The sequence below is a fragment of the Orbicella franksi genome, chromosome 3 (assembly GCF_964199315.1).
Source record: "Orbicella franksi chromosome 3, jaOrbFran1.1, whole genome shotgun sequence".
In the NCBI taxonomy this organism is placed as follows: domain Eukaryota; kingdom Metazoa; phylum Cnidaria; class Anthozoa; order Scleractinia; family Merulinidae; genus Orbicella; species Orbicella franksi.
Window position 1 is genome coordinate 20,202,501 of NC_138147.1, and position 26,187 is coordinate 20,228,687.

General features: G+C 40.5%; 2 protein-coding genes and 1 pseudogene across 3 annotated transcripts in view; 2 read left to right on the plus strand and 1 right to left on the minus strand.

The window, feature by feature from the left end:
• LOC145482585 (lisH domain-containing protein ARMC9-like) overlaps nt 1-26,187 on the minus strand; it is a 44,194-nt gene that overhangs the window by 735 nt on the left and 17,272 nt on the right. For both annotated transcript variants that reach the window (XM_081461182.1, XM_081461183.1), the window contains exons 10-26: nt 18,679-18,777; nt 18,214-18,304; nt 13,225-13,348; nt 11,840-11,979; nt 11,206-11,282; nt 10,684-10,758; nt 9,891-9,981; nt 9,467-9,528; nt 8,104-8,205; nt 6,890-6,928; nt 5,657-5,735; nt 5,114-5,166; nt 4,781-4,838; nt 4,265-4,287; nt 3,473-3,540; nt 2,982-3,118; nt 1-854 (exon numbers count right to left, since the gene is read on the minus strand). The exon at nt 1-854 is cut by the window's left edge and continues 735 nt beyond it. In XM_081461182.1, coding sequence (XP_081317308.1) covers nt 793-854; nt 2,982-3,118; nt 3,473-3,540; nt 4,265-4,287; nt 4,781-4,838; nt 5,114-5,166; nt 5,657-5,735; nt 6,890-6,928; nt 8,104-8,205; nt 9,467-9,528; nt 9,891-9,981; nt 10,684-10,758; nt 11,206-11,282; nt 11,840-11,979; nt 13,225-13,348; nt 18,214-18,304; nt 18,679-18,777 — 1,380 coding nt within the window. In that variant the 3' untranslated portion in view covers nt 1-792. The remainder of the gene's footprint in view (nt 855-2,981; nt 3,119-3,472; nt 3,541-4,264; nt 4,288-4,780; nt 4,839-5,113; nt 5,167-5,656; nt 5,736-6,889; nt 6,929-8,103; nt 8,206-9,466; nt 9,529-9,890; nt 9,982-10,683; nt 10,759-11,205; nt 11,283-11,839; nt 11,980-13,224; nt 13,349-18,213; nt 18,305-18,678; nt 18,778-26,187) is intronic.
• On the plus strand, nt 19,636-21,034 carry LOC145482619 (uncharacterized). The gene has a single exon (XM_081461226.1). The coding sequence runs from the start codon at nt 20,012-20,014 to the stop codon at nt 21,032-21,034; it is 1,023 nt and encodes a 340-aa protein (XP_081317352.1). The 5' UTR covers nt 19,636-20,011.
• LOC145482651 (uncharacterized) lies at nt 22,106-26,182 on the plus strand (annotated as a pseudogene).

Consider the following 26,187-nt stretch of genomic DNA (forward strand, 5'->3'; position numbering starts at 1 on the left):
GGGCGGTTTGTTTTCCATTACAGACTACGTGATATTCTCTAGAGAGTTGTTCTTTTATCCATCTAAAAATTATTTAATTATATCCACGTGACTATTTGAAAATTTGAAAGGAAGAATTCTCAAGAGTATCATCACATGGTCTGAAATGGAGCAACAAACCTCCCAGTCAAAAAAGGTCTATTCCAAATGGAACTACGAAAAATTAGCCGTCGTTGTTCGTATTGTATTTCGTATGGTACGGGTCGTCGTTCGTTCGTATTTGTATTGTATTATATTGTTGTTGCGGGGGACGGAAAAGAAATGTACAAAGGTTTATAAGCCACATGCACAGCTATTGTTTTTCACATTAAACCTTTTGTTTGGTGACGTTCTCGTTGCCGTGGTCGCCGTTGAGCTTCCTATTGTCACTTGAGCCACGCCCATCGAGTTGACCGAGCGCGTGGAGATTGGTGTCTATTTAAGCACGTGAAGAATGCCTTCACTTCCTAACAGAAATACGAAAATTGATGCTCTCGAAAATACTTAGAAACTGGTCATTTCTCTGTGTCTCAGTTTCCAGAAGGGGGCAAGAAATTTCTAGATATGCATAATCGAAGTAAGTATTCTTCTCGTTGGTCGTCGTAACTTGCGTAAAGTACACCTTTCACCTAAGGCTGCATGAGAAGAAGTTTTGACAGCAATATTTGTCATTGCCGAAGTGACGTGACGGGCATACTTATGTTCTTCATCCACGACATCAAGGGAACATGGGAACATATGTAAGGCAAGCGATCTCTCGGTGGACTTGTTCAGTTATCTTGATGTTGTGTTGCGCTGTTCGTTTGAGTGACTACTTTTCCTTGACGACGACGTACCTGAAAAAAGTAAAAACGGTGAGACTCTTCCAACCCTGGCTTCCACAAGATCAATACCATGGCGAAAAAATTATTATGTTCAGTGATCGTTGCGATCAAATGGCAACCACTACGCAACAATAGTTTCCAGTAAAGAAAAAAATTAGAAATCATAATTAACTGCTGAAGATAACCAAGGAACTTCCTTCCATAGTTAGCTCCACGAGGGAATCTGGGGACTGAAGAAGATTTCGGAGGTCGTGGAGTTCCAATCCAACTGGGGTGGAAAGCACTTTCCTTTGCCTTGTGCGGTCAACAGTATCCGTTCCTAGGGCTAACACTCATAAGGAAATGAGACAATTCTTTGATGTCCAGCTTATCTAATACTTGTGCTACGTGTCTCGACATTTCAGTGAAAATGAAGCTTCTATACTCTACTGTGACTGCCAGGATCAATTCTCAAGACGTCAGAAAACTGGTTCTTTTAAAAGAAGAAACTACAGGTTATGACGGCTTTTACGATATGAGAATACGATCGCCACCACTTCAACTGTTGTCAGCGATTTCTTCGATTACAAACAGGCGACAAGTTGTAAATAATTGTCAGATGAGGTTATTTGGTGATATGGACGAGGACTTGACACTTTCATTTAATATTTAGGGCATCACGAAAAACTCATTAAATAGAAGTTTTATTACATCCATTTTGAAATCACTTGTGATCCTCACAATCTGATTGGCTCTCAAGAGTGCGATTTATTCTCGAATCGCACTATTTTTGTGCTCTAAATAGCTCTAAATCGCATCTTTTTCCCAGCCAATGAGAGTGGAACACTAAAAAAACAACCTATCAGATTTCAAGGCTAGAAATCAATTACAGGAAAGCCAGAGCAATTTATTCACGAATCACGCTATTTTGTGTCGTAAATTGTATCTTTTTGTGTTTTGCATACAAAATGAGAGGTAAAAGCGTTTCTGGTTCTGCTTTTAACAAACCGGCTACTGGATCAATAAAATATTGGTACTGACCGAGGCGATTAAAAATGGTTGTAATAACGTGGCAATTGAACTTCGTGTCATGCAATTTGTCGCGCTGCGCGCTCGTTCAATTTTGAAATCACGCGTATGATTTGAGACCAAATTGCACCCCAGTCAGTTCAATTACCATTAAGGTGGCCGAACACAGTTTTCAAGAACTATTTATGCTTTGGCGCCCGTTTTTTGCAAGAGTCAAGGTTAACCACAGAAGGGTTTATTCTCGCATTTTGGCCGAGGTGTGGCTGTTGCCATGGCAACGGGGCTGGTTAAAAACAAGGCTTAAAAAATGGTTTTTGTTTATTTAAAAAAAATACAGTCGTTAGATTTTTTCATCAGTTGCCCACTACAAATTGACATTAAATCCCTTCTTTCAACACTGTTCTAATAAATTTTGACATAGACGATTTTCGTAATTCGCCGCAAATCGTTTTCTCTGCATGTTCTGTATGATTGAAAATTCCCTATGTCAAAATTCAGACTTTTTGTGATAGATCATTCACGTGGTTTCTGAACTGCTTTTTTTTTTGGCCAAATTTCTTGAAATTTTAACGACTGGATCGTTAGAAATCGGCAAGTTTATGCAAAAGCAATCGGTCAAAATGTTTTGAGTAACTGCGCATGCGCTGCATTTAACTGGGGTCTTTTGGTAACAAAGAAAAAGGTGAGAATTGCTGGGTTCTTTGCATCGTTAGCTTTTCTAACATATCTTTGTCATAAAAGACTAGAGCCATCAAAACACTGCGTTCAATAATAGAGAAAAATGATCGCCCTATTGACCGCATGTTTTGCAAAGAAAATGTAGACACAGGGTAAAATCAGTTGGGAGTGGAATCAGGTTGATTTGAAATCATTCGTCATTTAAACTCTTGTCTTAGCTTTCTCAATGATTTTCTTCTTCAGATATTTTTACAAATTTTCTTGCCTATTTTCAAGGGTATTTTTGTACTTCTTGTATGTAAATATACACTTTTCCCGCGTATTTCCTAGTTGGAAATGCTATCGATACAAACACACACACAAAGGATCTTAGCCGTGCAGAATCCCTTCCTTTATAATCAGCACCTTCTAGAATAGAAATAGCAACTTCAATGAATAATTAATACTACTCACCAGGCCTGCCATCCTTTGATGTTGGTCTGGGAGGAGAGGCTGAGCGCCCAAGGGGTGGTGGGGTGCTTGTTCGTGGTCTTGAATCGGGAGTGCGAGGGATCTTGGGTCTTGAAACAAAGGGTGTTTCATACTGTGGTCTAAAACGTTAAGAATAAAAAACAACAACAAAGGCATTGATAAGTCCACACAAATAACGGAATACAGTTAGTTAGAAGGAACGTAAAAGATTTAAAGAGTTAATAGCTATTGGTGCACATACAAACAGGCATAATAACAAGTCAATGAATGAACAACAAAGAACAAAGAAACGAAAGATTGGAATGATGCTTGGTTATGGGCAGCCAAGGCAGCTGAGTTTGGAGTACACGCTCCGTTGTCGTGCTCCGTTGTCGTAGTAAGTAAAGAATTATTGTCATGTTACCTTGTAACATCACTCGACTAAGGTATATTACCGAGCGAATGAATCAAAGACAAGCTTTACAACCGCTTACCTAACGACAGAAGGCTTGACTGGTTGAGGAGCAGCCACACTTCCATCGTCTACATTAGGCTTTGTTTCCTTTGTAAACAACGTACTAACAGTTATACGTTGCAAGCGGATATAAGATCATTCATGTCTTTGCAGTTATTATTATTTCTCATTCAATTTGCAGGCGCAGATCAAAGGATTCAAAGACTACCTTTTTCACTTCTCAAACCCTTCTCCCATTCAGTGTTTAAGCAAAAAGAGGCACTGTATATTAAGTGGGAAATTTCATCCCTAAACCAACAGCTGGGGCACTTAGATTTGTCTCTTTCTTTTTAATTCTTTTTCATTTTTTGTTCATTTTATTTTACTTTTTTATATATACATAAATATATTTTTCTTCTGTTGATGTTTTCTCTCTGCATTGTTCTTTTTTTTTCTGTTAGTGTTTTTGATTCTGTCTCAACTACTGTTGCTATTCTTTGTTTCGAGTGTATTTCAATATTCCGCAAATTGGTAACGTTAATTTTATGGTGTAATTCTACAATGTACAACCGTCGAACATTTGCAACTGAAGATGACATAGAAATGTCGAAACATGTTTTGTAAAATGAAAAACGTTGTTTCTTTTTTGAAAATTGCTGTTACTCTGCTGTTTTTACGACCGTTAAGCAAAAACATTTTGAAGAGCTATGGAGGGATTTTTAGCCAAGACAAACGTTATGTTACACCAGCATGTCAAAAGCGTACATAAACGATGTTTCAACTCTGAACAGTGTAGGACTGAGGCATGAACTGACTAAAATATTCAACTTACTTTCCTAGTGCTTGGAGGTCTTTCTGTAAGCCAAAAAAAGAACAAAATTAATTTTCCCATATCGATAAAGCCACTGCACTTTGACAATCTAACTCATTTGTTGGTGTATCTGAGGAAATTGTCAAAGTATTGAGTTCCTTACCATTGATTGGAACTTTGCAACTTGCCCAGCAAATTCAGTTTTAGTTTTGATTGAAAAGACATCAAACACTTGAGACACAGTGCTATTTAACCGCATTTCCAAACACCCCCAAAGTTCGTCAAAATACCCTGTTGCATGAGTTATTGTCACCTCTCTTTTCGGTGTTTCGAAATGTGTTAAAACACGATCTCTCGTGTTTGACATCTTGCATGAAACATGATAGATAAGTGGTAGTTTGTGTGCGCGAACAACACCGCCCCGCTACCGTCTAATCTCCCCAACATACACGTTTACATTGTAAAATCTGACGGAGAAAGAAAAAAAGAAAGAACAAAGTAAATTCCAAGCTCAGTAAGCTATCATGTGATATTCACCTTCTGTTGTTGGCCTGGAGCTCTGCCTTGATTTCGATGAAGTTGAGGGTCTGCTCGGCTATAAAGAACAGTAATTTTCAGTTAGCATCAATACAGTAACCATCATTTTGTCCCAGTGGAAGTGCACGCAGAAAACCATAGCTAAAACAAAAATAGGTGAGGAGTTGCAGAAATTATGCTCAAGAGGGCAATAAGTTTGAGACGCTGAATTGTTGTTTATGACATTGTGGCTGGTCAGCAATTGTTTTTAAAGTAACTCGGCAAAACAAAGCGGACATAAGAGAGAAATCCTAGGAATTCCTACATATAACCTTAGTATAACTTGTGACCAACCTGTTGTTCAGATTTTGATCTTATTGTTGTGGTCGACGGTCTGGAGGTATTTTCTGAAAGAGAAATTGAAATGAAATGGCATTGCTATAAAAACAGGGACCTTGGCGGAAACAAACATGATCCTATAGATTTATAATAAAACAGAGATTTTCACCTTCTGCCACAAAATCAAGAAAACGTAAGGTATTTACCATTAAGTATAAATCTACTAGCGTTCTATCACGAATGCCGTTCTCTGATTGGCTACGCTACCCACTATCCATTTCGTCATAGATAGTGAGTAGCAATCTAGTATGCGCTTGTTAACAAACTGGCGGCCGCTTCTTTGCGTGTTAGACAAGTCTCCGAAGACGATTTAGATCAAGTTTAGATGAACGACTAGTAGATTTATACTAAAACAATTAGATTACTTGCTCTCGATTTCTATGCGTAATAATTGACTAGGGCTACACCCTCATCAACTATCACGCAATAGAAATCTCGAGCTCGTAATCTAATTGTTGAATAGTCGATCTTTTTAAGTTGCGTTTAATGCTGCTTTACCTTGAATTGTTTCCACAGCTCTTGCTCCTGGAGTGGTCGGCCTTGTAAGAGGGTGATCTAGACCAAGACTCGCTGAAATCTAAACAACAAACAACATCTACTGTGACCGTGTTTAACAATATCACTGTGTATGGTTTGAATCATTGACGACGCAAGTCCATCTAGTTTGACCTCGCGGATGAGGGTGGTCCTGACAAGAAGTTGTTGCTGCTGTACGACAGTTTACCGACCTATGCAGAAGTTATTGCCAGAGTCCAATGAAAAGTAAAAAGTATAATCGAAGGCTTGTTGAGCTGTCTTGTATAACAGTTCTTTTCTCCAACTCTTTTCTTCCAATTTTATATTTTCTCAACAAACATAGTCACGCGCCACCTTGGTTTGCAAGGCGGCTTAAATAATATAACTTCAAATTAGCCAAGACAAGGCAGTCAACAGCTAAAACACACTGATAAGTTACTGATTTTACTACATGTAAATCGGGTACGCTGTCGATCGAGGTCACAGAGTAGCGTTTTGGAATCATAACAGCTTCATTACACGTGAAAAGTGTGAACGTTTATGTTTTTACTGCAATTTGAGTGCGTTTGTATCCCAATGTTAAAACTCACCCATTAGGGCTTTGTGTAAATTTTTCGGGCAAGAAGTTACTCACCGTCCCCCTCCCCCTCTCAGTCCCCCCCCCCCCCAACGCCTCTGCGTGTGAAGGCAGTCAAAGGATAAATAAACACGATACCCTGTGTCTAAAACCAGAACAATATTTATTCATGGACCTAATCTTTTCCTTGAAGTTCATAGCAATTTTCCAGCCTCACTCCTGCTGTTCCCTCATGGGACAAATAAATGTCTGCAGGCAAATGGCGGTTAATGCAATGAATACATGATAATACGATGAACGACATAATTTCTATGAACTGCAGTTGAAACATGACCTCTGAGAAACCGATGCAGTGCTCCACCAACTTGCCTCATTTTTCACGTTAACAAGTGGATGTTGCTTTTCATTTCATATCAATGTACAAAATGCTACACTAGAGCACTTTGTAATTAGTAGCACTTTCTAGATCTTATTTGTATTCAGTTAATTTAAATTTTAATCACTATTCATAAGTATATAATATGTAAATGATTTTATGTAAAATTAGGGAGGGCCATATTGTAAACTACTGGGCAACCAGTAAATTACGTTACCCTCGTTAAATAAAGTCTAATTTATTTATTTATTTATTCATGTACCTTTTTCTTGTTCTTTGGTTGTTCTGATGGCGCAGCTTTCTGCCGAAAATTGCAAAAAGTAAAATAAAAAAATGATACTAATAAACAGAAAAATAATATTTTCAAAATCGGCAGTGATCAATAACTAATATCTATTGATAAAACCTTTCTCTGGACAAATACCTTATAGAAGGTACTTACCTAGGCACGTGGACTGGTACCGATTTATTGAACCCTGCTTGCAATATAAGACAAGTATAGCCACTACACGTATGGGCACGACCCCATAAGCTACTGAGCTTTAATTTTTGTCTGTCTGTCTGTGTAACGACAAGGAGACGAGAGACACTGTTCATATAAACCCATGGAATACTGGAATCAAGCTACATATTCAGAGTGTTCTTATTCATGAGTTGATATACACCGGTTAAACACTGTTTAAATTAACTGTAACACTGTGTAAATTCAACATCTCACGACTTGCAAACAACAAGTTGCAACTTTCTGAATGGAATAAAATTGACCTCTGTTTCGTTCAATGTTGTCAAGAGAGGATGAAGTGTAAGGAGTTAATCCCCTGTATAAGCCTTCTTCTCAGGATAGCCCCCTCAAGTTATTTTTAGATCACTCCCGTTTTAAGAAATCCCGGGGGGACTGGAGAGAGCCGACCCTGCATTACAAATCTTACTTACGTGGACGGTCGAAGCGGCTTTTCTCGCATTTAATTGTCCGTGAAAGCATCAACGCAAAAAGCGTGGTAGCATGATCCGCCTGAGGACTGGATACCACATCTAAAAATAACTCACGGGGGATAAATTTGAAAAACGGGAGCTGGAGAAAACCATGACAGAAACGGCAACGAAAATGCCACCAAAAAAAGACTTTATGAGCCGAACAATGACTATGCACATGCGTTATAAATCTTAATACAATACATGTGTGTCCTCTGCAAAACAACAACGTGAAATGACAAAATTCCACGTATTTTGAGAACGTGAAACACGACAGCCAATTTTTCGAATTTCGTTTGGAACTGTTTGCTGACATTAAATATTTAGCTTGAGCAAGTTTTACACTGCATGAAATACTAACTGGTCAAGCTACAACCCTTCGTCCTCTCTTAACAATGTTCAACGTTACAGATAAGCACAGAGTTTTGCCCAACACAGCGAGATGTCGTTCAACAAATGTTAAACCCAAGCCTTCAATCTCTGGGCCACAAACAAACAATATACCATTGAATACTGAGTGTTAAGCAACTCCTCTCCAAACAACTCTCCATCAAGTGGCTCAAGCATCTCCTGTTTGTCCAGCTCAGCATCAATAGCATCTCCCTCCTAATGACAAGATGGTAAAAATGGCAATCTCGATTCAAAACTCTTATTTCTCCTAATGAAAAGGTGGTAAAAATGGCACTCTCAACACAAAACTCTTATTTCTTCTAATGAGGAGATGGTAAAAATGGCACTCTCAACACAAAACTCTTATTTCTCCCAATGACAAGATGATAAAAATAACACTCTCAACACAAAACTCTTATTTCTCCTAATGACAAGGTGGTAAAAATGGCACTCTCAAGACAAAACTTTTATTTCTCCTAATGACAAGATGGTAAAAATGGCACTCTCAACACAAAACTCTTATTTCTCGCAATGACAAGATGGTAAAAATAACACTCTCAACACAAAGGTTTATTTCTCTTAAACTGAGCCCTGGCCAAACGGACTCTCAAGTAGTCGCAAGTGGCCGCAAGTTGATTTTGAGTAGAAACTTGCGTTGGGTGGCCAAACGGACTCGCAAGTTTCCTTGCAAGTACACGCAAGTTGCAAAAAAAAAAAAAAAAAAAAAAAAATTTCTAGGCAGACATATCCAGTATTTCATTGGCTGATAATAGGAAATGGACGTCACTCAACTTACGTTGACTTCGGTTGGGTGGCCAAACGGTGAAAAACTTGCGTCGAATTTGATCTCGACCAAAGTGAGCGCAAGTCATCGCAAGCCAACAAAAGTGTGCGCAAGGCCTGGCCAAACGGAGTCGCAAGTAGACCGAAGTTTTCAACTTGCGTCTACTTGCGAGTCCGTTTGGCCAGGGCTTAAGGACAACAACATGGGTAAAATAACACTCTCGACACAAAGATTTTACTAATGACGATAGTAAAAATAACACTCTTGATACAAATATCGTATTTCTCTCCTGATGACACGATAGTTTTCAAATGCCTAACCCAGCCCTAAAGACCAGAGTACAGAGTGCAAAGTAAACAGTGGTACAATGTGTGTCATACTGTATATCTGTTGCTACAAAAATCCACTATCTAAGTTACGATTGTAAACTATTAGGAACTGCTGACATAAGTTTGAGCGTATTCTATATTGCATACCATAGAAATCACAATGCACCAAACTCTTGAAAAAGAAACTGCTCAAAGTGGTCATGAGTCACTGAACTCGGAAAATGAATGATAGAAGAGTGTCGAGGCAACTGGACGGAGTTCATTTTAACCCTTTGGTCATTGGGTAAATCAAGATAAGGAATACATTTAACGACATTGTCTAAAATGATTTGTGTACCAGAAGTTACTAAGCACGACAACTCACATCATCATCATCTTCCTCGTCTTCATCATCAGACTCGGGATCATTTGAAGCAGTTGGATCATCTGTAATTTAAATAATAATTTCAAAACCAACAAAATTATTCCACCAAAATTATAGATTACATTGTGTTCACCAAACTGACCCACGTATCAAAATTTTTTCTATTGACACTGAAAAAAAAAAAAGAACTCGGTTGATACAGGTGACCAAAAGAAGTGTCTCAGAAGCAAAAAGGGCTGTCTACACCATTTTTCACTGTTTGTGGGCACTTCTACAAAAATGACAGAGCTATTTTGAACCGGTTAAGATCTCACTAATCAATCAAAAATTGCAATAAATAAACCAATTAGAACTTTTAAAAACTGGATAATCTGTGCAATGATAGACAAAAATACACAATGATATGCAGTAACAAATATCCCACCAGTGTTAAGTTGCTTGATAATAAACTGAATCTGCCTGGTCATATCAGGGTTGTCGTCTTTCAGGAAACACTCAAGGATCTCCTCCATTCCCTGTATAACAAGCACATGACAGCAACAATAATTACATGGAATATGGCATGAAGTCTTTTTGTAGATGCTGTGACTGTAGCGGTAAGTTTTTATTTGGTTATCACTCGGTTGAGTGTAAAATGACAAGCAACATTTAGGACCAATTTGTCGCAAAAACTGTAAGCATGCATAAGACTTTTGAAATTGTAAAATTAAATGAATACGTATCTCTTCACCCAGTGACCAATAGCTTTGTTTATGATGCCAGCAACCAGTTCACTTGCAATTTCGCAGATGATCAAAGTTGCTGTGATGGGCATATAAATCACTGGTGTGTCAATGCCTTAAAAGGAAATTCAATGGAGCACTAAATGTCATTCTGTGATAGGATTGATATGATGGTGACATTGATTACTTTCCGGAAATGCATCTGTGTTTGCAGTTTGCAGGCTACTACACTGTTGGATAAATTGACAAATTCCATACTTAGAAAGCATACACCTACATGAGGAGTTCTTAGCTCTATAGTTCTCATTTATACACGTTCGTATTTAAAAACGAGTTCTTAGCTCCTCGACGAAACGTGCTAATAGTTGATTGATTGATTTGTTTATTAGGCTTTCTACCAACCTACATTTATGTAGTTTTTGTAAGACAATAGGAAGCCCCCAATACCCAATGGACACTTTTTGATACACAAAATTAAGTGAATAAAATCATTACCAGAGCTCGTGCTTCCTCTTTCACAGTTGGCAATGCCAGAATACTGTACAACGCTCCATTCACATATGGACGAATCTATTAAAAAAAGAATAATATGACCCAAAAAAATCACACTTAGTACCACACAGAGCCAAATATTTTATACGAAAGAATGTAGACCGTTGACTTTCAATAAGTTGAATGACCTGGTACGACTTACACACGAAATAGGAAAATTTATTCTTAGTTAATTAAGAGGAATGGTTACGAAACCTGACAAACAAAGATGACAGGAATTCTGTCAGAAGCTCCATGACCACGATCAATCTTTGTTTCGCTCTTGTACACTATGTACGAATTAAGCAAGTTAACTGAAACGTTTCTTTAGGTTAGTTGCTCAGACAAAAACATGCAAAAAACATACAACAAAGAACTTTGTAGGGCTTCATAACCAATTTGATTGCATTTCAAAAGTTAAAAAAGGTGTTAAGTGAATAACACTGTACATACTTAACAGCTGCCAACAACCACGTGCATTTTTACCTCTTGATTTTCATGTCCTAAAAGATCACTGAGCACTCGAAGAATGTGAGCAGCATCTTTTATGCATTTTCTCTTTCCTGAAGAATGAGAATGTTATCACAGTATTACATTGTGATATCAAACACAACAGCAACGAAATCAGTAATTACAGAACATTTTTATTTACGAAATAGAAAGCACGTACTGTGTTTCTATCAAGTTTTAGTATAAATCTACTAGCGTTCTATCATGAATGCCATTCTGTGATTGGCTACGCTACTCACTATCTATTCCGTGAATAGATAGTGAGTAGCGTAGCAGTGTGGGCTTGTTAACAAAATAACGGCCTCTTCTTGGCGTTTTCAAAGTCCCTGTGAACAGAATCTAGATAAAGTTTTGAACGACTAGTAGATTTATACTAAAACAATTAGATTATTCGCTCTCGATTTTTATACGTGATAGTTGTCAAGGGTGCAGCCCGAGTCAACTATCACGCATAGAAATCTCAAGCTCATAATCTAATAATCTAATAATAGAAACACAATTTTTAATCAATCAGCGCGTGTATTTTCTTTGCACTATTTTCTAATCCAAAATGTAGCTGTTTCCTTTTTCAGTGCTATAATAAAATACATGGAGTCATTGTTTCTCTTACCAGCAGAGCGCAAACAAAGGTTCATGAGCAAGGCAACAGAATATTCCAGTGTGTAATCTGATAAGTTGTCATGGTCCATCAACAGTTGTGATAGCCACTGAATCAAATCACCATTAATCATGACTGATTGCATTTGGCGTCTAGAAAGAAAATCACAAGTGATTAGAGTTAGACATATCAAGCAAACAATGATTATTACGTCAGTTGCTCAAAATTCACCCCTCAAACCTCATTTATAGGAAATTCTTCTCAAAACTCTAGTGTCTTAACGTTGTTTTCAAGTGGGTATCCTTGTCATCTTTGGACGTTTTGGGAATTTGGTTATGATAAAATGTCACATTAACACTTCGAAAGAATAGCACAGTTTAAAACGTAAATGGTTTGCAAACCCACAGAGACCCTTACCCTCTCACTCCCAAGAGTGCCATGTGGCACAAAATACCATTACATGCTCAATATTTGGTCGATTTTTATCACATTTGAAGAGCAAAAAGGTCTTGGACAGATCTGTCTTTTGAAAGCATAAAATCACACCCCCTTCCTACACAAGGCTTGATTAACCACCCCTACAAATTGTGCAACTTTTTCCTCTTAGACTTTTAAGATCAAGTTAATATCTGACAATACCCATACTTTAAGAGCTGCATATTAACCTGTAGTTCAGGGGTATACCTTAACTATACAAGGAGTAAGATATTTTTTAACGCTTTTCGTTTTGAATGATTTTCAATTCAAACTGAGGCTTCCTCTATGCTTATTACTATAATGTATGGTATCCCACAAATAATGTCTTTCAAATGGTGTACTATGTGTGGTCCTGGAATCTACTTACTGTTTTACAAAATATGTGGTTTTCCCCACGGGAGTGAAAGGGTTAAAAGCAAAAAGCCTTTGACATACATAATCCTCTTCATGCCTAAGTGGCCCATAAAGCCGTAAAAAAGTCTTTGAAGGGGGCTGTAAAATTAGAAACCTGTCTGGGCAACATCAGCTATAACCAAGAACTGGCTTGATTTAGTCGCAGCGGGCTTGATTGCTGGTGATTCACAAGTTAAAGAAATTTAAAGGAAAGCTATCCTTTGTTTTTGAGTGTATTTTTCCAAAGGCCAAAACATTTGGGGTTGCGACGTTGATATTTAAGTAACGTATCCAGTCAGGACAAAATTACTCAAAGAAATGAAATTACTCATTCAAGCAAATGATGGACTCGATTATGTGTCCAAAAATGATTTGAAACAATAACAAGTCATTACTGTGGATAACGAACGAATGATGTTAAGTAGAAAACAAAAACACCAGGGATGGAAGTACAGCAAATCTTTGGACGGTGGATGGCACGGTTCTGTCCAAGATTGCTGTAACATCAGAGACTTCTGACAAGTTACCTGAGACTAAGCTTCTGTAAGGTTCCCAAAATGTTCTCACTAGTGAGAGATGTTTTCGGTTCCTTCGTTAATGCTGACAGTAAGGCCTGCACAAGAGATGGATTCTGAGCTAAATATGAACGTCCTGCATAGTAACAAAGACAAGAGCAATGTTATATACCTTTCACAATAGCTAAAAACTGTCAAACATAGCTATTTATTCTGTCTGTTAGTATGATTCACATAGCTATAATAATATAAACAGTGGAAGCCATAAAAAACTTCATTAACTGCTGCATTATTTGTGTTCTTTTTAACCTTATAACGAAAACAACAAAACAGGTAGCAGTTAGATTGTCACGCCGATTAGTTTTAAAGTAATTAAAACTTTAGAGTGAAGATTTTGTCAAAATAAGGATGTTCTGGCAATAAAGTCATATACATGTATGAACATAATACATGGTATTTTTTCCAATCTTTGTTCCAAACTATTTGTACAAATGAAGACAGTGACTATGCTATTATTTAAAAAAAATGCCTATTAGATCATGCACGGCTTTTTCTAGGCCTCTTCGTGAATTTGTTTCAGCAATGTGCACCACTAAGATGAACAGCAGGAGAAAACCAGCATCCTTACAGTCATTTTTGTTTAGCTAAACATTTTGTTGTCTTTCCCAAACATTTCACATGATGGGAATGATTAAAAACATGTCTCAAACTAGATTCATTCCATAAAGTTGTGCCTGAAAAGCACATGTTTTATATTGATTTATTTTCCTGTTTGTTCTCCAAGTTTAGTCTCGACTGACAAGATATGTATAATCTTGTGACAGTGTTTCATCATGTTTTGGCCAAAGACCTGGGCCGGGTTGTTTGAAAGTGCTAACCCAGGATTAAAAGTTAACTGAAGTATTTATTTTTCTGGCATAAAAAAACATTGCTTATGTTTTAAGTAGTTTAAGATTACTAAAGCTCAGACTGAGGGACAAACAATAGCAGTTTTTATAATTGAAATGATCATCCTGCATAAATATGTTCCTTTATGTATTATTTATTTTATTTATTTTAAACAGAAAACCTCACCAAAACGTTTAAAACTGACATCAAATTTCTCGCTAATCCTGGGTTAGCTTAGCTGGGCATTGAATAACACGGCCTGAAGTTCATCAAAATCTAGTTATAAGTGACATAATTATTTTTAACTCTCTTCTCAGTGTTTGTAAATAATTTTATGATAAAACACTGTTACAAGTGTTATATTAACTAGAAGATGTCACTAATTTGGAATGGGGATGATTCATTCATGTGCAATGCAGGACTTTGTAAGTGAAATTGATCACAGAAATTAAGAACATTGAAATGTTGAGTTGGAAAAGGTTCATGTTGGTTGCCATAAGGTGTTGAAGGTTCTGTAGATGATAATTATTGATGAGAGAACGTTGGGACAGTAGACACAGCTTCTGATTGGCTAATTGCGAATTTGGGTACGGTAATGTATATAATCAGTTAATTAGTGTAGCTTCCTTACAAGACCATTATGTAGTGTAAGTACATTACACTGGTAAGTGATGTACTTGTAACAAAAGACAGAAGAAAACAGATGAAAATAGTGCCACTGTTTGCTATTTGGTAGCCTGCGAACAGGCTCATGTTCGAGCACAAGCCCGCAAGCGTAGAGGCGTAGACCGTACACGTAAACGTGTGTTGTTTTGATGCCCGCTTGCAATCACATACATTTGTAATATTTAACTCTTTCCATATGCAGTTGACAACACAACAAGTACGTCTTGATTCATTAACATACTTTCAACTGCTAATTCCTGCTGCCTCTTTAGTTTGAAATTTAACCAGAAATAGACTGGAACTTTGTTAAAACATCAGTAATACGTGCACTCAACTCTTCCTCTGACTCCAAATGTGGACGACTTATTTTTTATTGTGCGGTAAATTACCGACTTCATGGGGATTTAATCACCCCTCATCAAACATAATAGATTGACAGTTTTCTCGCCTTTCCCGCTTTTCGACCAATGGTATTTTACTTCACTCAGATGAAGCAGAAATGAAAAAATTACAGAGATCAGGGCAGGCTCACTTTCTTAGCGCTTCTTCACCAGACTCCTTCCCGCCGGATCACTTTACTTTTCACCGCTCGCGCGTGTGACTCAAAGGTGAGCCTGCTCACAGGCTGGCTATTTGGAAGAATGCTTGACCCATTTTGAGTTAACTGAATTCAGATTTGAAACAAGGTTTGCATTGTTTCCTCTTGCCTTAATTTTACAATGTAATAGCACAGGTCAAAATATTCACCATTGTCTACATTTATACCATTGTTGTGACTGAGCAGCTGCAAGTGACACTTGAGAACGTCCATCATAGGGACCTCCTGCTGGTGATGGGTGACCTTAACGCTAAGGTCGGCTCAGACAACATGAATTTTGAAAGGGTAACGGGAAGAGAAGGATGTGGACTGCAGAATGACAATGGAGAGAGGCTGGTAGAATGGTGTGCATTCAATAACATGTTCATTGGTGGAACTTTATTCCTACATTGCAACATTCACAAACTCAACTGGACATCCCCAAATGGGAGGGATCAAAACCAAATAGACCATCTCATGGTTAACAGCATGTGGCGCCGCTCCCTGCTTGACATAAGAGTAAAAAGAGGGACTGATGCAAGCACCCCTAGATATGACATCAGCAGACTACAAGACCCTAGGACTAAGAAAGCCTTTGTCCTACAGCTGAGGAACAGGTTCCAAGCCCTGAGTAACATAGACGAGTAAGACAATGAAGAAGAAGACGCTGTAAATCAACAGTGGAAGCAAGTGAGGAACATCTTTGATGAAGCAAGTAAAACCTGTCTGGGGATGCAGAAGACTAGAAAAAAAAAAAGAATGGATTACACCAGACACGTGGCAGGTTATTGAGGAAAGACGCCAGCTGAAGAAGAAGATAAATGACAGCAGATCAGCCAGACTCCGAGAGAGGTATATAGCGGCGTACACAGAAACCAACAGGCATGTTAAGAGGAAGATCCGAACCGACAAAAGGGCATATATGGAAGAGCTGGCAAAGGAAGCAGAGGAAGCGGCAAAAAAGGGAGAGCAGAGGAATGTCTATAAAGTCACTAAATTGATCTGTGGAAAATATAATGGCAGCAGAAATGCCCCCATAGGAGATAAACAAGGATAGCTCCTCACCACTGAGAAAGACCAAGAAGCACGTTGGGTAGAACATTTCAAGGAAGTCCTCAACAGACCATCACCAGAAGAGGAGCCTGATATACCAGAAGCTGACGAGGACCTAAGTGTTGACATCAGACCACCAAAGAAAGAAGAGATCATTGCAGCCATTAATTCTCTAAAAAACCACAAGGCACCTGGCAAAGACCGCCTCAACGCTGAACTGTTCAAGGCAGACGCTGTGACCACCGCAAACATCTTGTAACCACTTTTCAACACCATATGGGACAGAAGGAAAATCCCTGATGACTGGAATGAGGGCAACATCATCAAGATACCAAAGAAAGGAGCTCTCTCTGAATGAAGCAACTGGTGTGGCATTGTACTATTATCCACTCCTAGTAAGATCCTAGCGAAAATCATCATGAAGCGCCTATCACTGGCTGTGGACCTTAAACTCCGCGAGGAACAGGCAGGTTTCAGGAGAGGAAGGGGATGTATCGATCATATTTTCACGCTGAGAAATATTATTGAACAGAGTACCGAGTGGCAGTGAACTGTTTATGTGAACTTTGTAGATTTTGCCAAAGCCTTCAATAGTGTGCATCGACACAGCCTCTGGAAGATATTACGAGCGTATGGGGCCCCTCCCACCTTGCTGAGATCATCAAAAGTTTCTATGACAACTTTACCTGCTGTGTTGGCGATGGTGACATCTTATTTGAAGTCCACACTGGTGTCAGGCAGGGGTGTGTCATGTCCACATTACTTTTCAACCTTGTTGTGGACTGGATCATGCGGCGTACCACTGAGGATCAGATCAGGGTCATTAGATGGACACCTTTTTCCTACTTGGAAGACCTGGATTATGCTGATAATCTTGCCTTACTATCACACACCCACAAGCACATTCAAGAGAAGACGCAACGCCTTAACACCTTTGCAAAGCAAGTTGGCCTTAATATCAGCAGCAAAAAGACCGAAATTATAGCACTGAATACTACCAACACACGACCAGTCCAGACTGATAACGAAGAACTTCCTTACACAGACAGATTTACCTATCTCGGCAGCATCATCAGTAGAGATGGAGGAACTGACCTGGACATTCAGAGCCGTCTCAACAAGGCCAGAAACTCGCTCAACATGATGAATAAGGTATGGCGCTCCTCCACTTACAGTATTCGTACCAAGCTGAATCTCTATCACAGCTGCGTCCTCACAACTCTCCTGTATGGTTCAGAATGTTGGCGCTTAATGGAGAAGGATTTATCAAAACTCTCTACATTTCACACCAAGAGCCTTCGGCATATCCTACGCATCTTTTGGCCTAATGTCATCTCAAATAATGATCTCTTTGAACGGTGTGGAACTGAACCAATGGCTACCATCCTGATGAGGAGACGTTGGAGGTGGATTGGCCTCGTCGCTCACCAAGAAGCCTCAATTGCGAAAACTGCTTTGCATTGGACGCCAGAAGGAAAACACAAGAGGGGCCGCCCTAAGATCACATGGCGGCGGACGTTGGAGAAGGAAATCAAGGAGATGGGGAAGACCTGGGGAGGCATCAAGTTTATGGCAAGGGACCGACAGATGTGGAGGGAACATATTGCTGCCCTACATGCCACTTAGGCGTAAAGGGCATGAGTGAGTGAGTGAGTGAGTGTGACTGTATCCTTGTTCGAATATTCTTTTCTCAAATTTTGCTATTTCCTATAACCAATATACTCATCCAAAATATGTTTATACCACTGAAATAAACATTATGGAACACTATTCCCTAAAAGAAAAAACAATACTAGGAAGGGCTGAATTGTAATTACCTGCTGAAAGGGATGCAAGGGCATTGAGCAACCTTGCCAAGTATTGTCTCACTACTTCACTTGGCGATGTCAAGAGTTCTAATATTCCATTCTACAAAATAAAACATACCTTTCAGGAGTTATTCATTTCAAATGGCTGGGTAATTCCAATTGATTTTTCATAAACAAACACTCAGCTTTATTATGTTATACTTCTTCGTCAAATACCTTCTCACTTTCCCTAGACCTTGCTTTTGCAAACTGAAGTCTAGCTGAAGTATAGTCTTTTAACACTATTTTCATTTCCATGTACATAATAATATAAATCATTTTTATTATTTAAGTGACAGAATATACATATTACATTTTGATACTGCAAGTAATTATTGAGGATGCACTTGGGAGTTTGGAAAGTAACTCTTGTGTTTAGTATGAAGCGATTTTTCTTGACTTTTTAAAGACTAATCTTTGCATACAAGGCCTTACTCTTAGGTGACTCTCCAGGGAGCAGCCCAGCATATCATGGATAATGTAGCCATTTACAATGCTGTCTCGCTGTTCACCAACAGCTGCTTGGGTGAGATTCTACAGAAACAACACAAGAAAAAAGTTATTATTGAATAATTTAAGACTACCCCATAGCTACAACCATGGACAAATTGTGTTGGAAAATGCAAAAAACATAAACTCATAACCGTAATTCCTAGAGAATAAGTGCCAGCACCCCCATTCCCCCTTCCAATGTTGGAAAATGGTGAAATGAAAACTTGTGTTAGATGAAAGTGTTTTGTCAACACTGCACAGGGGTGGGGAGGGGCAAAATGCGTATAAAATGAATTTTTCCAACCCTTGTGACCAAGGTTGTCTGAGAGCTCGTAACTCTGATATTTGGCTTCTGTAACAGCCTGAAGCTAAATATGAATTAGGGGTTAAATGGAGATCATGTGATCAACGGGTGATGTCACAATGACGTCAGTTAATTTCATGGAGCAGCATTAATGTGACATATAAGATATGCTGGCTTTTTGAAATTAATCGCAATTTTTTTTAACACAATTCTCGCTAGAACACAATGAGTACATGTTGGTCTTTGTTTTCTTTTCAAAATCCGATGAGCTGCACAAATTTGCCCTGTTTTACCGGCATGTTACAGTGTTGTGTGATGGTTTTCAAATGGATTACCATTGAAAAGGACGTCATAATGACGTCACAGCTTGGTTTGTGAATCATTTTGATGGCAGCATTCAACTAAGCACAAAAAATAAAATAAAATTACAAAGACTCGCACTGATTGTAACATAAATTGCACGGTTTACAATGGTTTACAACTGCTTTATAAAGAAAAGGTAAGAGAAGATTTCTTTTATATTCAAGGGTTTAGCATTTGTAAACCGTTTGAAATTCGTGACAGACAAGTTATAACTACAACAAAAGACATATTCTTATACAGTTTGGTATCCTGATTCCAATTCCTTAAACAATTTTTTTCTAACCATATATGTGGCTAAATATCATTTAGGCAAGGTTAAACTCGAGCAAATGCAGCCAACTAGCATGCCCATCCAGCTAATATCATTTAGGCAAGTTAAATATGAGCTTACGCAGCCAGCGGTTTCCCGGTTTGGGAGTACGTGACCTGTGGGGCGGCCTTCAGGGGTTTTGCAGGGGTTTGTGGTTCATTGCATAATTCTTGTAGTGTATTCTGCTGATTGTTGCAGATCAATTGCACTGCTTTGCTCGTGAATCATTGAGGATTCTTGCCTCTTCGTTGCCTTTTGTTTTCTTTCAAGAGCTATTGTTTATCCTTGTTTATACGATAATGACGGCCAGGTCAACCCGTAATAGCCAAGCGGTGGCCTTCGATGCCACTGTTTCTGTTGCTGAGACGACTCGACCACGTTCAAATGATGCAAATCTCCCTCAATCAACTACACAGACGCCAGTCGTTCCTTCAACATCTCAAGCTCAATCTACTGATCAGCCTTCTCCTGCTCTCTTGGCATCGGTTGTCAATGAAGTCAAGCAAGCTCTCGCGGCCGAGCAAGCATCAAATCTGCCATCAACACCCCCAGTTTCTTCATCCATGAGTGTGCTGGAGGCGGCCATGCCTGGGGGCGTTCCTCCATCATCTCCATCTTCTGGCCAGCTTGATGCTCAAGTCTCAGCCCTGGCAGCCTCTGGCGTTGGTTTTCCGCCTGTTTCGGCAGTTGCTGCGAGCGCTATGGTGCAAGGTAGGCCTAATTTTGTTGTGCCTTCATTTGTTTCTACGTTTGCCTCGCCCATACCCGCACTCGCAACATCTTCATCCAACTCCGCTATTGGGACCGCGTCGCTCGCTCTCGGTGGTGTTTCTTTGCCGGTCCAGTTGCCTATGCTGCATCAGGCATTTGTGGTTGGCCCTGGGTTTTCGCCCATTCCAGCGAAACTCGTAAGCCAGATTGTGGCTGGGAAGTTTGTAGAGCTGAACGAGCTGCTTTCGGTCAGCATAGTTTCAACTGAGTCTGAGCCTCAATTGCTGCTCTACGGTCAGTTGGTGCTAACTTTGACACCCAAAAAGCCTAAATGGCGCATTGAGGACATATCGAGTTGGCTGGAGCCTTTCTCAGTGTACAGCCTCATTTTGTCGTCCCACTTCCCTCAGCGGTGGAGGGATTTGCTGCAATACCAGCTTTTGATTCTCCGCACACATCGCCAGTTCGCCGGTCGGGTCTGGTTGGCATATGACTGGGCCTTCTGTGAACATGCTGCCGCAATGAACTTCACGGACTGGTCGGCCATAAATGCCCAGTTGTTTAATTTCCACGCAGCTGGGGCCTCTGTCTGTCCTGGCCGTGAATTGTGAGATGAATCCACGGAGCCAAGTGGAGCTTTGTCTTCCCACATTATTTGCAAATCGTGGAACCGAGGCCGTTGTGTTGTTCCTTCTTCTTCATGCCGTTTCGCCCACAAATGCTCCAGCTGCTTTGGTCCGCACCATGTTGGAGCTTGCCCTGGCGAGCCACCAAGCCAGTCCCGAGCTTCACCCAAACGGCAAGCTGACTCTTCTCCTTCTCGCTTGAGCAGCAAGTCCAGGTGCTAAGCGATTCAAATATTACATTCTAATAATTGTCATTAGGCCATCCCTTACTGTTTTGACTTTGCTGTTAGGGTGGAGGACTTCTAGCGGCATATTTAGGTGCAAATAGACACTATGAGATTGTTGTTTCTTATTTGCCGCATTATGTTTGTTATTTTCTACCACACTATGTTGTTGTTCTTTCATTTTAGGATGGCGTATTTACCACTTGTATTTCTTGACCTTTTGTGCTTGAATTAAATCTAGTTGCTTCAGTTTTATTTTCGTGGCATTTGTTATTTACCGGGATGTGCTTCAATTAAGGGGTTTGAGTTGGGGTTAGATATTTTGGGGCCAGTTATTGACTCCTGTTCTATTTGTGTTCCTTTCCTAGCTCCTCTCCCCCCAGTTTCAGCAGTCATTCCTCTGCAGGCGGAGCAGTTTGCCTGGGAGTTGCGGCTCCATCCCCATCAACAGCAGGTTCAATTTGTATTGGATGGAATCCGTCATGGGTTCAAATTAGGCTTTTGCCCGGCACAAAAGCTTAAGGCGGCTAAGAAAAACAAACCATCTGCTCACCAGCATCAATCTGTCATTGACGACTATTTAGCCAATGAGGTGTCGTTGGGAAGGGTGGCTGGCCCTTTCGATTCACCCCCCTTCCCCCACCTCCAAGTCAGTAGCTTTGGTGTTATTCCAAAGAAGGGCCAACCAGGAAAGTGGCAACTCATTGTGGACTTGTCTTCCCCAGGGAGGGCTAGTGTCAATGATGGGATCAACCCAGATGAGTTTACGCTCCACTACATAACTGTGGATCAAATTATTCGCCTAGTGTCTTGACTGGGAAAGGGGGCCCTCATGGCTAAATTCGATGTCGAGTCTGCTTACCGCAATGTTCCTGTTCATCCATCTGACCGTTATTTGCTGGGGATGAAGTGGCGTAATCAGTACTATGTGGATCTGGCTCTCCCCTTTGGCCTTCGATCAGCTCCTTTTATCTTCACTGTGATAGCAGACATGGTTGAGTGGATCCTCGTGCATTCTTACCAGATTCCAGACCTGCCGCACTACCTCGACGACTTCATCATTGCCAGCCCTCCTGAGTCATCTCAGTGTGCGCACAACTTGAGCATTGCAGTGTCAGTATGCAGACGTTTGGGCTTGCCACTTCACCCCGGCAAGTGTGTGGGCCCTTCAACTGTGCTCGTGGTCCTAGGTATTGAGCTGGATTCCTTTAATCAAATCGCTTGTCTCCCCGCCGAGAAATTGTCCGCTTTGCGTGATCGCATTACTTCTTGGCTTTCTTGAAAATGGTGCAATGGGCAGGAGTTAGAATCTCTCATTGGCCATCTGCATCATGCGGCGAAAGTGGTCTGGTCTGGGAGAACTTTCTTACGTCCCATGATCGAGCTGTTATGCTGTTTTCGAAAAAGAGATCAGCCAGTTCGCCTTAACAGGGAATTTCACTTGGACCTCCTGTGGTGGCACCAATTTTTGTCGGATTGGCACGGTGTTAGCTTTTGGCTGTTCCCAGGTTTATTGCCAGAGGCAGACATCGAGGTGGCTTCTGATGCAGCTGGATCAATTGGTTATGGAGCATACCTAAAGGGCCTTTGGTTTGCTGGTTCCTGGGCTCCTTCTCAACAACAGCAGTCCATTGCTTATAAGGACCTCTATCCAGTTGTCATCGGTGCTCATGTTTGGGGACACATGTGGTGCAAGAAGCACATCCTTTTCCGTTCAGACAACGATGCTGTCGTCCATGTTTTGAATTCCAGGACTTCTAAAGTACCTTGTTTGATGCGATTACTGCGCAACCTGCTTCTTGCAGCCGCTGGTCATAGTTTTTCCTTTTCTGCACAACATGTACCTGGGGTTAACAATCAGATAGCTGATACTTTGTCTCGCTTTCGTTGGCAGGACTTCAGGCAGTTGGTCCCGGATGCACAGCCTCACCCTACTTGGATCCTGCCGGAACTTCTGGCAGACTTGACCTCTCTGCCTTAGAGCAACAGTACTTTTCCTTTTTGTCTCAAGGCCTCGCCCCCTCGACACACCGTTCATATGCTTCAGCTCAATCGAAGTTCATTTCCTTTTGCCGCTTGGCAAGTTACATCCTTCAGGGTCCCCATGCCCAGCAGACGAATGGACACTTTGCCTCTTTGTCACTTTTCTTGCGAGAACCATTCAGCATTCCTCTATCAAGGTGTATTTGTCTGGGGTTAGAGCCCTTCATGTTGAACAAGGGTTCCCTGACCCACTTATGAATTGCCTTCGTCTTCAACGGGTTGTATGTGGAATCAAGCGCTGTCAAGGTTCTCCTTCTTCTTCGCGGCTTCCCATTACTGATGACTTGATGCTGGTTATTTGGTTGTCTCTGGACCTTCGCCTGCCGGACCATTGCATGTTCTGGGCAGCTTGTTCATTGGGATATTTTGGCTTCCTATGCGCTTCCGAGTTCACCGTTCCCAACCTGTCTAGCTTCTCTTCATCTCTGCACTTGGGTGTTCAGGATATTGCGGTGGATTCACTTTCGGCCCCATCATGCATGCACATTAAGATTAAAGGTTCCAAGACTGATCCGTTTTGGAAGGGCTGTCTCATTCACATTGGCTTTGGTAGGCATCCATTGTGTGCAATTCATGCTCTTATGACTTACCTTGTGCTCAGGGGTAATGCTCCAGGCCCCCTGTTTTTGCTCCAGAGTGGTCAGCCCCTTTCACGTTCTGTGTTGATGGATTGGCTTTGGCAGATCATGGTCTCCGCCAGGATTCCTGGTAACTTCTCAAGCCATAGCTTTCGCATAGGGGCTGCTACTGTCGCTGCTTGCAACGGAGTACCGGTTCATTTGATTCAGTCCATGGGCCGCTGGTCAAGCAATGCCTGTCAGCTCTACATTAGGACCCTGTCGGATGCCTTAGCTGCCCTCTCTAAAATATTGGCTTGAGGAAAGTATTTGTGCTGCCCGGAATGCCTTTTGGAGCTTATCTCTGGTTGCTGTAGCATTATGTTCCTGGGTCTTTCCTTTGGATTGGTAGTCCACCACGGCTACCTTCCTAAGTATGTGTTTATTTTGCATTTGCCCAATTAAACCAGCTGATTGGTGCTTGGGGGTAGGTTTGGGGGATCGGAGGTACCATGTCACCCTGTCCTTGGGTACCTCCTTTCTCCAAGCACCAGGAGAAGGGTTTCATCTGGGTGGTTCCTGCTTTCCACGGTTGCCATGGATACCTCCTAGCAGCTTGTGGCTTTGGCACCCTGCTAACCTTTAAGGCACCAGCTCCCAAGCTTATCTATTTGCAATGAGTTTAAATGTGGCTAAATATCATTTACGCAAGGTTAAACTCGAGCAAATGCAGCCAGCTAGTGTGCCCATCCAGCTAATATCATTTAGGCAAGTTAAATATGAGCTTATGCAGCCAGCGGTTTCCCCGTTTTGGAGTACATGACCTGTGGGGCGGCCTTCAGGGGTTTTGCAGGGGTTTATGGTTCATTGCAAAATTGTTGTAGTGTATTCTGCTGATTGTTGCGGATCAGTTGCACTGCTTTGCTCACGAATCATTGCGGATTCTTGCATCCTCTCCTCCCTCCCGTTTTGTTCTTGGTCAGGGTAAGTATTCTTCAGGTAAGTAGTTTCCACTGAATTTCTTTCAGTGTGACGGTGCCGTTTAGTGGACGCTCATTGGGTGGTTCCTGGTTTCCAGGGTTGCCATGGATACCTCCTAGCGGCTTATGGCTTTGGCACCCTGCTAACCTTTAAGGCACCAGCTCTCAAGCTCATCTATTTGTGATGAGTTTAACTGTGACGTCACAATTACGTCATAACCACATGTATCTCGTTTGTAAACCATTCGAAAACCGATGTAAACCATGCCTTGTGGCCCTAAAAGGCATGTCTGGAATGACAATAACCCACAGGAACATCCTTTCAAAGATCTTAAAGTACTTTTTACCTTTGTAAAATGTTTTGGAGGAAAAATGGGCCTTTCTTGAGATATTTTTAACTGAGATATATTTTATTGCTTGTTACATGAGGTTGAAATGCCAAAATCCTCAATTTTGAAGGAATATGAAAGTAGCAAATAAAGTTAGGGAATTAGGCCATAACCAGATATTAGCAGTCATTTTATTGAGCAACTGATAGATAGTGCATGTGCCGCATTTGGTCCGAATTTGCAAATTTCAGTGTAAGTTATGGGCATTTAAAATATATGAAAATTCAGACAACCATGGACAAATTGTGTGGGAAAATGCCAAAAACATAAACTCATAACCGCAATACCTAGAGAATAAGTGCCAGCACCCCCATTCCCCCGTCCAATGTTGGAAAATGGTAAAATGAAAACTTGTGTTAGATGAAAGTGTTTTGTCAACATTGCACAGGGGTGAGGAGGGGCAAAATGCGTATAAAATGAATTTTTCCAACGGTTGTGACCAAGGTTGTAGTTATAAAATTGGCTACAATAAAACATAGCCCACCAGCAACCCCTTTATTGGGCCATGTATGTGCAGCAAGTCACAAGAATGTAGCAAGCTTGCAGACAGCAAGGAGAATGAGGAAGTCAACTTGCTCTGATCTTTGAAGTTTTTTCATTTCCACCCCAGAAATCACAGAAATTCAATGAGGTTACTACGATTATCAGTTGAGCAAGGAGCGATGAGAGTTTGGTGAATCTGTTTTAAAGTTTCACTTGTGTTATTGTCATGGGCAACTGGCTCCATTTCCAGGGGCAACTTGTCAGCCTTTGGTGTCATTGGCTGCAAAGCGTAGAAAATTGCAGGCAACAATATAGTTACCATTGGAAATTCTGGTACAAAACTGTTATTAAAAGTACCCCACGTTCTCTAGACAGAATTACAGCCACTTTTAATATGATAATGTATTGTTTAAAGAGATGGCTATTCTATTATGCAATGTTTTATTTAACTGATCTATAATA